This window comes from Brachypodium distachyon, chromosome 2, assembly GCF_000005505.3.
Source record: "Brachypodium distachyon strain Bd21 chromosome 2, Brachypodium_distachyon_v3.0, whole genome shotgun sequence".
NCBI classification, from domain to species: domain Eukaryota; kingdom Viridiplantae; phylum Streptophyta; class Magnoliopsida; order Poales; family Poaceae; genus Brachypodium; species Brachypodium distachyon.
The window spans coordinates 10,826,700-10,839,739 of record NC_016132.3 but is presented as its reverse complement, the minus strand read 5'-3'; the positions used below and the strand labels follow the sequence as shown (position 1 = coordinate 10,839,739).

The window sequence follows — 13,040 nt, the reverse complement described above, 5'->3', positions numbered from 1 at the left end:
GTTAATCACAAGTAGTGGACACTGATTTCAAACTAAAGGGAAAAACACAAGCAGGATACTGATCATTGCGAAAAACTCTACAGTAACTATATGTGCAACTTCAAACTCCTTTCCCGTAAATGCACCTTATGCTTCGAGTACAAGAACAACACAAATAAATAGCCAAACTGATGGGACAAATGGACAGCCAATGGAGATTATACGGCGGTTTCGGCTTACCAGGCGCAGTTCGTGGGTTCTTACCCTGGCTTTGAGGCCTCTAAAATTTGAAAAGCTTGTGCGGAGCCAAAGTACAAATTCTTCGCGTGGATGATGCTTCATGGAAAAATGCTCACAGCCGATAATCTTGCTTCAAGAGGCTGGGATCATGAGGACCTTTGTGTGCTCTGTAATGAAGCCCCTGAAATCATAGACCATCTTTGCAGAACTTGCCCTTTCACTAGGAAGGATTGGGATTTGGTTAGCTCTGGTTTGGGGATCCTCCATCCAGAATCAGCATTGCCTCCTCCATTGATGAATGGTGGGAGCTTGATAGAGCTACGCTCAGTGAAACCAGGAAGCGAGATTTTGATGGCCTTATTATCTATACCTTCTGGAGCGTGTGGAAAGAGAGAAATCGCCGTATTTTTGAGCATCAAGTTAAGGATGAGGAAAATGTTGCTTTTGCCTGTCATGAGGAGTTTCAAGAGTTTAGGACGGCCACGAGGCCTCCGGTTGTTGTTGTGCAAGCGGTTGAGCGAGTAGTTCATGTTGTGTGGCGTTTCTTCTTGCTTTGACCATTTAACAAGATCTTGATATACTCTTTCTCTTCTTAATTGAACGGCAGAGCTCATGCCATTTTCATAAATAAAAAACTGATGGGACAACATTGGGCGGTCCATGGCAAAAGCTTGCATGGATATGAATATGCATTCACTTGGGCGAATATGGAAATACAGTCATTTTCACAATTCTAGCACAAAGTGAGGAAGGAAATATTCAACCCAAACACGTCACACAAATATTTTTGTAATTTGCTATAGAAGATGACATGCCGAGAATCAATCCGTTCGCGATAAGATGCCTCAGATTTAGGCCATTTTAATAACATGACCACTAAGGACTGGTGCTCATCTGCTAGCACAGGACTGCAACAACCAATCAAATAGGGCAACCATGTTGTCAAATTTCATAGCGAGAAATCGTACGATTTCCATCCGACACCGCATCGAGACCGAAAAATCATACCATTTTCATCGTATGTATGGCACAGTTCTTTTCATAGCACATGGAATAGTGCTAGTACTTCTTTAGAGAAGAGATATTCCTTACATAAAAGGATATATTCCTTACAGGTTCTTCAGAAAATAGTAAAAAAAAAAACCTTACATAAAAAATATTTATTACTACCTCCGTTTCATAATTTTTGTCGAAATATTACATGTATCTATACGCCTTTTAGGAATATATACGTCCATATTTGGGTAAATTTGAGACAAGAATTATGAAACGGAGGGAGTATATTGAAATTAAAATAGAATATAATGAACTACTCCCTCCGTTCCAAACATATAAGGCATGTAACCTTGTGACCGTAAGAAAATCAGCATAAACAGTGTCAAATCATTATAAGATAAAAATATTTTTCACAATGATCTTGATTTGTAATCATAGATGTTGATATTTTTGTTATAAAATTGGTTAAACTTTAAGAAATTAGTCAATAAAAATTATACGCCTTATATTTGAGAACATGTGGAGTATGTAGTAACTCCTCAACACTGAGCTAGTGCAACATCCGTTTCTAAATATAAGATGTTCTATCTTTGTCATAAGTCAATCTTCTTAAATGTTAACCTATTTATAGAAAAATAAACTACTCCTTTCTGAAATTACTTGTCAATCTAGGACACGTAATATGGCTCGGAGAGAGTAATATTTTCATAGTATCCTTATTTAGAATTGTATATGTCAATATACTTTTTGAACTTTAATTTTTTTGATATCGGACAAAATTACAGTACTCCCTCCGTTTCTAAATACTTGTCGCTGTTTCGCTAAAACATCGAGTTGAAACAGTGACAAGTGTTTAGAAATGGAGAGAGAGAGGAGTACACGACTAAACGTATCAAAGCGGAATTCCCCACCTTTTCCATTTTCTGCTTTTATTGGCTGAGTAGTCGATGGGAATTAGGAGGAAGCCGGGCCCGCGTGCAGTACGCATGGCTGGCGCCCACCTTTCCCCCTCTTGAGCTCTCACGCCGAGCAGTTAATGTCTTAATCAACGCCAACCAAGCAAAGAATAGGTAGGCAGCCAAAGAGGAGATTCAGATCCAGCCTCGCCTCCCTCCCTTACTCGGTTTCTCCTCCCACCACCCCCAGATCCACCCTCCCCTCCGGCGATCTCCGCCGGCGTCGCCTGAAGCCAGAGGAGGAGGCGGCGGCGAGCGGCGCGCGAGGCGGTGAAGATGTTCCTGTGGGACTGGTTCTACGGGGTGCTGGCCTCGCTCGGCCTGTGGCAGAAGGAGGCCAAGATCCTCTTCCTCGGCCTCGACAACGCCGGCAAGACCACCCTTCTCCACATGCTCAAGGACGAGGTACTTGCCCCGCCCGGATCTGATCCGATCTGTATGTTCCCTTATACTAGTCACGGTAGATCTGATCCCTCACTCTGTACGTTTTGGATGTTTTGGATGGATGCAGCGATTGGTGCAGCACCAGCCGACTCAACACCCCACGTCGGAAGAGCTCAGCATCGGCAAGATCAAGTTCAAAGCCTTTGACCTCGGTGGCCACCAGATCGCTCGCCGAGTCTGGAAAGATTACTACGCAAAGGTTACAGTCTACCTCTCTTATATATAATTGTCTATGTCGCGTTGCCTTGTCAGATAGTCAGATCTACCTAAGGAACGATTCCTTTTGGTTCTATTTTGCTCATTCTTATCTTCTGCTTTCAATTTGAAAATAGCAACTGAAAAGGTAAACCACTGACTTGACGAAATGACATTTGCCAATTCGCTTGTGGTAGCTTGGAAATCATGGAGGATTGTTAAATATGCATCAGCATTTGTGCCAGCAAAAAACAAGAGATTGCATATATGTTAGAGCCTAGAGGCTCTATCGCAAAAGATCAGCATCCACCATGTATGATTGAATTGACATCGTCTAAAGTGTTCGCCTTGGTGCAAAAGTAAATGTTTTGAAAAATAAATGGCGTCATGCTATATTCTTATCTTAGTTGGTTCTATTAGCATTTGCTTGTCATGCCACTTATGTTACCTTGTTAGTTCTAACATTGTCTTCTTGAAATTACATGCACAAGCAGTGTTTTGTAAACAATTTGTGTTACTCAATGCTCTATGCCTTTGCTTGGAGGGATTTTGTGTTATTTTCCCGACACCACAACACTGGGTTTATTGTTATAGTGATATGTTTATTTTGTCATGCATACATATTATGATATTTTGGTTATCACAATTCACTATGAGACATCTAAAGTTTATTTGCGTGGTTTGAGTACTCAAGCTATTCGTGCATGTGACACCAATTAAATTCACTCAGCAACCTGGGCTTACAATCTGAAAAATCGGGGAAAATGAGTTGTGCCTAACAAACCTAAGGGGGGGGGGGTACTTGATAAAGTATCGGCCTTTTTTTAATCATATAGTAGTGTATTGATTATGTATTGGTCTATCCTCTAGTTTTTTCACCCTCTTTCATTCGGCTTGCCAAATGTAGCAAGACATGTTTCGGTGAGGTGCATATGCTCTATTTTCTGTGTTCTGTCTGTTGCTCTATGTACCTTATTCCTGTACTCTTCCGTGGCTGGATTTGCGTTCTCTTATAGCCCAATTTTGTTCACCAGCTGAGTAGTGACATTGTTTGCATAACTTTTTTCTTGTCTCAACAGGTTGATGCTGTAGTATACTTGGTAGATGCATATGACAAGGAGCGCTTTGCTGAATCAAAAAAGGAGCTTGATGCTCTCCTTTCTGACGACTCTTTGGCAAATGTCCCATTTCTCATCCTTGGCAATAAGATCGACATCCCATATGCAGCCTCTGAAGAAGAGCTGCGGTATCATCTAGGCCTTAGCAACTTCACAACTGGGAAGGGCAAGGTCAACCTTGGTGACTCCAATGTCCGGCCACTTGAGGTGTTCATGTGCAGTGTTGTCCGCAAGATGGGTTATGGTGACGGGTTCAAGTGGGTCTCCCAGTACATCAAGTAGGGCCTTTGTCGAGACAGGCGAGCATACTTTGCCATCAATTTTTTTTTCTTGTCATTTGTTTCGGTTTGGTTGTTTGTCACAACAGCAATGATATCATGAGGGTATGAAGAGAAAAACAATGCTTAACATTGGGGACCATGCTGAATATTTTAGCCATTTGTTATGTTGATCTCCGAAAATTCTTTTGCTTTCCCATAGGACTTCACTAAGGATTTAATGGTGATGGATTATAAGATTATTTCTTAAACGATGTTCTGTTTATCGGTTGAAGCTGATTAGTTATCTTTACCATCTCTGTGTGACCTTTTTCATTATTATTCTTAATTCTGTAGCATCCAATACTTCATTGGGAATTGCTGGTTTGTTTTCGGCCACTTTCCCTTATCATATTATGTTCTCTGTGATCACATCTGCGAGGGATTTTGTGTCATGACATGCACCAAGTTGACTCTTGGTTGAAAATTATTAAAGCGTAGGAGAGAAGAAAAAACAACTGTCTGAAGAAGTTTATCACCTTGTTTGGATGTTAAATTTGGCTCGGATCTTGTGGAATTTGGAATTGTATATCATGAATTCATGCTGTTTGGGTGGTCGTGTACGGCTAAGGAATCGGAAATGGATTTGGGCCGTTGTGAGCAGCCCTTGCTCATTAGCTCTCTGGAAGGTGAACTAGTACCATAGTTGGGCACACGGACCAGCTCACGACACCTCCTGTGTCATCTTCCGCCGTAGGGTGGACTGGAACACACCTGCACCGTGACACCTCTATACATATTCGTTACCCCCTCCCCTCATGAATAACGAACATAGCACCACCTAGTCGTGTCATAGCATTTAAACCAGCTATTTTGGTTATGTGCAAAAGCTTGCCTAGAACATAGTAGTTTTGTGGGAAAAAGAACTTTTAGCAAAGTGGTGGTTTCGAGTAATGTTGTCTCTAGAAGTGGTGGTTTTGAGTCGTATCTCTGCCACGTCATAGATGTATCCTGATGGATGGACCTAACACGTAAAAATCAAGGTTAGAGCCGCTGATACGACAATTTGAACGTAACCTTATGCGGCTGGCTGAAAATGGTGGTTTTGTGCAATAAATTTTCAAATTGGCGGTTTTCCGCTAACAATGATCTAAAAATAGTGGTTTTGGACAATTTACTCTATTCTCAATATGACAGGCAGAACCCAATAGTCAAGAACATACCAATACACTTTCATAGCATTATTAGTATTGAAGGAACATTGATTTTGTAACAGAACCCTGAAGCTTGAACAGATGAAAACAGAGAACACACTCCGTTTCCTTTGACATCAGTTGCACTTGAATCCTGAACAGCTAACGAGCTGCTCTGCAATACCCGCAAAAAAGTACAAGCTGCTCTGCAAAGGAAACGTGCATACAAAAAAACACAAACTGTTACTAACCAGCGTATTTCAAATTATACCCCCGAAGCAGAGGTCTTCGAACACAAACAAATGTGCACAATGCTCCAGAACCCTACTAATATATATTAACCACTCTTCCCATCAGCGCTCATGTGGTTATCACTTGACAATTAGGGTGGACCACCTTTCTCACTTCAGCCATTGCATCTGCAGCTCCTGTATCATGCTGTGAATCAATAAGCAAATGCTTCAGGCTTGTCAGAAGCTCTATGCCAGACACACCACTTGACTCCACTGAAAGGCCTTTTTCAAACTTTAGCTCAAGCATGGCAAGCTTTGGCAAAGCGCCATTCATGAATGTCACTGATGGCAAGCTGCACCGAATGCGAAGCTTCTCAAGACTCCGAAATCCATCACCCGGAAATTCGACTTGTTTCTTACCCCCAGATGTTCCAGTAACATCACAAAATAACTCAAGCTCCCTCAAACTGGAAATTTTACCGAACTCGTGCATGACACTCACAGGGTTCTCCCCTACATTGTTGCACGACAGTGTTAGCAGTGACTTCATCTTGCTTATCCCACTGGGCAACTTGGCATTCCCGGCAAGCAAATGCATTAGCTTTTCCAGCCTGAGAATGCTGGGAGGTAGCTCTTTCACCTTTGTGAATCTCACATCCAGTGTCTCCAGGCATCTTAGCTCTCCAATCTGTGCCGGAAGCTCACTGATATCCGTTCCTGTGAGGTTCAAATACCTTAGAAGCAGCAATTTGCAGAGGCCATCAAGGCATAGTGGACCTTCACAGCCTTCGAGGTCCAGAACCCGCAGTACACTGAGTTCATTCAGACGAGGTGTGCCACTGGTGTGAGAAATTGCGGTGATCGAGCGAGCACGGGACACTTTTCCCCCATCAATTTGTGCTTTAGCCTGATCAAGCTTAGTGCTATTCAGCAAGGATAGCCGTCGTATAGTGCCGTTGCCAGGAGAGACATCTTGCTGCTGAGCATGTACCAACGCAACAAAGTTATCTTCCATGGACTTGCAAATTATGAAATCATGTATTACTGGATGAACGACACAGCTCCTGTGGGTGCCATCATGATTCAGCTGTGATCGCTGGACTAAGTTTCTGCCAATGAGCTCATTGATGTAGTTTCTCGCTATTTCCTCTCTGCTTGGACCACGCTGTTCACTGATTAACCCTTCTGCAATCCATCGCCTCACAAGGCGCTGTATTTCAATCACATAGTTCTCTGGAAATATGCTGAGGTACAATAGACATGTCTTGAGATTAGCAGGAAGATCGCTGTAGCTGAGCTTGATGCTTTGTTTCATCCCTTGCAGCTGCGAATTTTCCTGCCAATGGAGTCCTGAACGCTCAAATTCATCTCTAGTGAGTTGCTTGCTGGCTAACATGCTACCAACACTCACTATAGCGAGTGGCAAACCACCACACTTTCTCATGATCTGAGTTGAAACATCTATCAAATGGTGAGGGCAGACACCCTCACTTCCAAAAGTTCTTCGGAAAAACAAAGTTTCTGCATCGGCTTCATCAAGAAGACGAGTCTTGTAAACATGGTTACCGACCTTTCCAACTGTCTCAATTCTTGTCGTAATGATTATCCGACTACCAAGATTGTTGTCTGGAAAACAGTATTTGATTGTTCCCCAAGTTTGAGTACTCCATAAATCATCAATCATAACAAGATACCTATTTAGTAGCAATAAGGAAATGCGCTAATTAGTATGTATGTAAACCAAGAGGCAGAGAGGACTAAGGAAAATCATCCTCCATTAATTAGTATGGTTATACCTCTTATCTTGCAAATGCAACCTCAACGTCCCAATCAATTGAGCCGGATCACCAGAATCACCTCGTCCTCTGTACTCGTTGTCCACTTGGGATAGCATATCGCCGAGCACCTTGGCGATGTCTGGGTTCCGGCCCACCGACACCGAAGCACGACACTTGAAGCCCGCACCGATGAGCCTGTAAACCTCTCTGGCAAGCGTCGTCTTCCCGGAGCCAGCAATCCCAACAACGGACACCACCTTGAGCCCTTCGGAGCCCGCTCTGGCCACCATCTCCGCCACCTCGTCCCGCGGCCCCTCCAGGCCGACGAGGCTGGCGCTGTCGGCGTAGAGCGCGACGAGCCGGTGGTCGAAGGCGGACGCGTACCGGGACCCTGCCGCGACGGTCTGCGGGCCAAAGCTGTAGCGCTTCCGCTGGTCGCTGACCTCGACGACGCGCCGCCGGAGGTCCTGCAGCTCCGTGGCAATGATGTGGCGGTCGGGGATGGTGGTGAACCTGTCGATTCCCCGGCGGATCCACCTGGAGAACCTCTCCCGTGTGGAGATGGCGCCAGCAGCATCTGCGTCGTGGGTACTCCTGCCGGCGTCGACGCGGTGGGCGAAGAGGTCGACCCAGTCCTCGATGTCGTAGGCGAGCTCGCGGACCTGCCCGATCCAGGTGGTGGTCTGGGGGTCGGGCTCGTCGAGGGCCTCGCACCGGACGACCGCGGCGTGCATGGCGCCGAGCTCCGCCTGGAAGAAGGCGACGTCCCCGCGGACGCCGGAGAGCAGCTCGAACTCCTGCTGCAGCAGCTCGCCGAGCTTGCCCGGCAGCGCGTCCACCATGCCCGACAGTGCGCCCACCGCGATCTCCATCTCGCCGCCGAGTACAGCCGCTTTCTGGATCTCGGATTTGTGGGTGTTGTCGGCCGGCGGTGAGGACCGATGGGCGTGGACTCGAACCCCAAGTCGTCGCTGGGCTATGGTGGTGGTACTGCACTGTGCGAGTTGTGAGGTGCGCGTAATATTTTGGGGGGCTTGCTACCTGGCTACCTGCCACTGCTAGCGACAGTGTTCACGCCACGGAAGGACGGCACCAGCAGGGCAGAAAATGAAAGCATCTCCAACCGCGATCAATAACAGCATTTTATGCAGTACTCCGTCCGTCATTCTCCGTTGCTGAATACTTGTCGCTGTTTTAGATGAGTTTAACATGCACTAAAACAACGGCAAGTATTTAGAAACGGAGGAAATAAGATTCTTTGATGACGTGACAGTACTCCGTCCGTTTTTCTCCGTTCCTGAATACTTGTCGCTGTTTTAGATGAGTTCAACATGCACTAAAACAACGACAAGTATTTAGAAACGGAGGAAGTAAGGTTATTTGATGACGTAGATGAGAGAGAGTAAGAAAAATGAAGTAGTAAGGACAACTCCAGCACGAGATCCTATAGTGTCCGTTTTAAGCTTCTCTTGGTAGGTTGTCCGTTTGTGTCGTGTGAATCCATCATTTTGGTGCATTCCTGCCATTCCTCCACCGTCTTCCGATCAAAATCCTCGTCTGCAGTGCCTCTGTGGCAATTTTCCAATTCTGATCAAATGCTTGTTGAAGATATCTTTGTCACTAAAATTCTTAATTTATAGGTCCACCGTCTCACATGAATCATCGGCTATTTATATCTTATGGAAGTGTCCGTTTCTCAATGGACTTAGAAATAGTTACTTTCTCAATCAAAGTCGTGACATTCTATCTACTCGCATGATTTTTGCACGAATCTCTCTAATTGTATAGTTACCGTCTACTTAGAAATAGTTATTTCTCAGTCGTATTAGAAACAGCAAAACCAATGTTTTATAGTACTAATAACTCTTAGCAATGTATTCGGTGAAAACCACTTTACGGTGCAAACTGTCCATAAAAAAACACATTTAGAGAAGTGATGTTTTATATATGTATAAAATTTAAAGCCCAAATTCAATGAATTTGGTTGTAGTAAAAAAAAAATCAGCATGAATAGTGGTCCTCACTGTTTGACGCTATTCATTCGTATATTTATATTTTTAATTCATTCCTAATGCATTTGATTTTCAATTTGAAGTTTTGCATGTCTATAGAGCATCACACCTCAAACATATGGGTATTTTAAGAAAAAATTTATATGATTATTACGACGTTTGCACAGTTCACACCGAAAAAGGATTTTCACCTAATACTGTTGGTAGTCAGGGAGTAGATAGGGCCGGTGCTACCTGTGCTTGTTACCCGTGTAGTATTTTTCTCTTTCCAAGCAGGCCCACTATCATCCTCTTTTCTGGTCTTGGTACCCGTGTAGTACTGGTATCTTGAAGAAGCAACCATCTATTCAACTTTTGGTTCCACCTCAGCCCAAAAAAAAGAAAGAGAATATAAGTACCTGCTAAGTACCCTTTTTGGAGATGCCCTTATCCGGTTCTAACTCCGCCACTGCTGGTAGTGCATTAAAAAAAAGTTCCTTTTCTACCAATAGCAAAGTAACAAGGATGTGCCCTTTTCTTGGGCAAGTACACCTCGACCACATCAAACTCGTTCTCCGTTCTCTATCAAAGTCATACAGTCCACGAAGTTGGGAGCCGTGCTATCGATCGACCGTTGGCGCCCATCGTGCCCCACTGTGGTGGGTCGGTAAAAGTCCATATATACCGACGGACCGTTGGTCGGGAAAACTCCCAACCAATTGTTGGTCGGTATTTCTATAGTATGTTGACAGATGGTTCGTCTAGAATGCGAGAATCTTTGCTGCCGAGCGAAGAGCGATAAGGGCAACTCCAGCGGGGCGACTAATTTGAGCCGGACCCGTCCGAATGGACGAAACTGCAGTCCAATGCAACGATGCATTTCCGCCCGCTTCCGCTTTTATTTCCGGCGTGACCTTCTCGACCCAAATTTGGGCGGGTTTTGCGCTGCGCGCGGACGAGAAACAAAGCGCAGCTCGTCCGCCTTCGATATACCCCTGGTCCTCCTATCTGCGACCGCCACCACATTTCATTTTCCATTCTTCTTCCCCAATGCCCCTCCCGCGCACCCTGGCCATGGCGAACGAAATTTTTCTCATCCCTCTTCCCGCCATCGGCATTCCAGCCCCCGTCGCCACCGCCGCATCCCCAGCCCCAGCCGCCGCCGCAACATCTTCTACGATTTCTTCCACGAGCAATGTCTCTTACCCCCTCACAACTTCTCCAGCGACCGAGGGGAATTGTCCCTTCAAAAGAGGTGGGGGCTCATCAAACAAGAATGCACCAAGTTTGCCAGCGCGCACGATCAGGTGAGGGCCAGCCCGATCAGCGGAGTCAGCGTCCAGGACTTGGTAAGTGTTGTTTGTGTTGTCCTCATGAATGTGTTGTCCTCATTTTTTGGTAGGCATATCAAGCTTTGGAGTACTTCAAGGTGTTGCACAACAAAGCCATTTAACTTGATCCATTGTTGGCGGATCCTCAAGGAGGCCCCGAAGTAGCAAGAGCTCTATGTCTCCTTCAAGAAGAGCCCCCCCCCCTCCCCCCCCCCCCCCCAATGGGAAGAAGCGGGACGCGAGCACCATCGACCTTGTGGTCTTCGGTCAAGGGGAAGGACCAACTCCAAGGGCGAGGCCAAGGCGTGAAGCCTCCAACCTAGCCTTCGAAGAGACCTTCAAGAAGATCTGGTCGGAGAAGGAGGCCGGAAGGGAGAAGTTGCAATAAAGGAAGGAGGAGCAAATGAGGGACTACCTCGAGGTGCAGAAGAGGATCGGAAGCTCGCCATCGATGAGGCCAATGCGAAGGCAACTATCAAGGGAGCCGAGGCCGCTATGATCGCCGAGGAGACATGGATCATGATGGGCGACTTAAGCCTCCTGGACCCAGGGACGCGAGCTTGGTTTGACGCCAGGAGGAAGATGATACAAGAACGAGATGCACCCTCGTAGGATCGAGATGCGGCCTCGCCATCTAGTTGATCGCTCTCATTTGGTCGTAATTTTATTGCGTTTTGGTGTAATAAACTATGTTCACGTCTGCCGGTGAGGCCTGAACATTAATTTGTTAATTTGCTTGCTAATTTTGCCATTAATTGGTCTCAATTTTTGTTAGCGGCCAATAAACAGTGGATACGCCCATGAATAGGGGTGGCGTTTGAATTCGGACGCCAAATATGAATCGCAGCGATGAAGAGGTGGGCGGCCCAAACGGACTAAGACCAGGCAGGGAAGCGATGTCCGTCCAGCTCGCGACCTAAACGGACCAAACGAACACAAAAGACGGTCTGTTTGGGTCGCCCCGCCCTGTTGGAGGTGCCTAAGAGCATCTCCAATGGTGGTTGATACTAAATTTGTTCTTTTTAACGTGTTTTTTTTTCTTATTCACATTTTTTTATTGATGGACCCACATGTCATCCTTTTTTTTTATCTTGGTATCTTTGTAGTACCTGTTGTTTTTTCAAGTAACCAGTACTTAGTTGTGATATTTATCTCTCCTCCACATTGTTCATTATATTTTTGATACGCGTGCACTACCCATTTTTTAAGATGCCTAACAAGCGGGTCTTTGCGGATGGACGGGTCGGCGCGTGGCGACGAGCACAGTCGCAGTGAACCAAGCCGCTCTCGTCTATTCGTTCCACGCGGTGGAGACGGACGATTTTTCCCGGTCCCCATGATCAACAAGGATTGGGTCAGGAACTTCCTCAACCCGGCCTCAACCAAACGTTATTTGGGCCACACCTGGGAGTGCTCCCCGGCCGGGACAATCCACATGGTTTGGTTTGGGCCGAGATCCCTGACGGGATTAGCTTAAGCAAAAAAAAATGTTTTTATTTGCTCTTGGCACGGGGGAATTTTCCTTGACACAACCAGGGCTTCTGAGCTGATCATTTGTGGGGATGGATGCCCCTGTCCCCCTTAACCAGCATGTATAAGCTCACATGGCAATATATACAACATGTCATGGCTCATATTCTTAGAAGAACGATATGCTAAATTATATGGAGAAAGGGGTGCCCTCAAAGAATGTAGAATGCTGGATATATCCACGAACATTCAGTTTGTACCGTGAATTAATACAGTATATAAACACACACACTTTGGAATCGAAATCCTTATTATTTTTTTCGAAAAGGGGAGAACCACGGCCTCCGGAGAAATCCCCTTTAATAGTAGGAACCGGATAGAGTCCAGTGGTGGCCATTGGGAATAATCGTACACCGTGTTCTGACAAGGAGATCAGGCCCGGATCGATCGGTACGTAGTGGCCGACGAGTGCCGTGTGTGTGCATGTGTTGGTGTGTGCAATGCATGCATGCACGAGCTGAGCAAGAGTGAAGAAAGAGCGTGCCAACGAGACATATGCGTGCGTCCATGTGGCGGCATGTGCCGTGAGTTAACCCAGAACATGCCCTTCTCTTCAAGCAACACCTCTCATGCACGCAGATGCCCCGTAACGTGCTAAGTTCTTGATCGATCGACCCCCTTTACGCACATTGTGCACAGATATCGATCGTGGTATCCATGCTTATATATTGAGAGCCGATTCTTTAGTCCTTATTGTTCCACCTACTTCGCACAAGATAATGCATTGCCATCTATATAAATGACTCCCGGCCGCATGACTTGTACAATCCAGCTCCTTCTCACTGCCAATTACTTGTTC

At 45.6% G+C, this 13,040-nt stretch overlaps 2 protein-coding genes across 2 annotated transcripts; one reads left to right on the top strand and one right to left on the bottom strand.

Annotated features, from left to right (window-relative positions):
- The first annotated feature begins 2,243 nt into the window (after positions 1-2,243).
- LOC100826223 (GTP-binding protein SAR1A) lies at positions 2,244-4,498 on the top strand. Its single transcript, XM_003567606.4, has 3 exons — positions 2,244-2,576; positions 2,683-2,814; positions 3,890-4,498. The coding sequence occupies exons 1-3, from the start codon at positions 2,448-2,450 to the stop codon at positions 4,208-4,210; spliced, it is 582 nt and encodes a 193-aa protein (XP_003567654.1). The 5' UTR covers positions 2,244-2,447; the 3' UTR covers positions 4,211-4,498.
- An 894-nt stretch (positions 4,499-5,392) lies between these two features.
- Positions 5,393-8,409, bottom strand: LOC100825909 (disease resistance protein RPM1). The gene is made up of 2 exons (XM_003567605.4): positions 7,408-8,409; positions 5,393-7,305 (listed from the first exon to the last, which is right to left on the bottom strand). The coding sequence occupies exons 1-2, from the start codon at positions 8,259-8,261 to the stop codon at positions 5,739-5,741; spliced, it is 2,421 nt and encodes an 806-aa protein (XP_003567653.1). The 5' UTR covers positions 8,262-8,409; the 3' UTR covers positions 5,393-5,738.
- Positions 8,410-13,040: the final 4,631 nt, after the last annotated feature.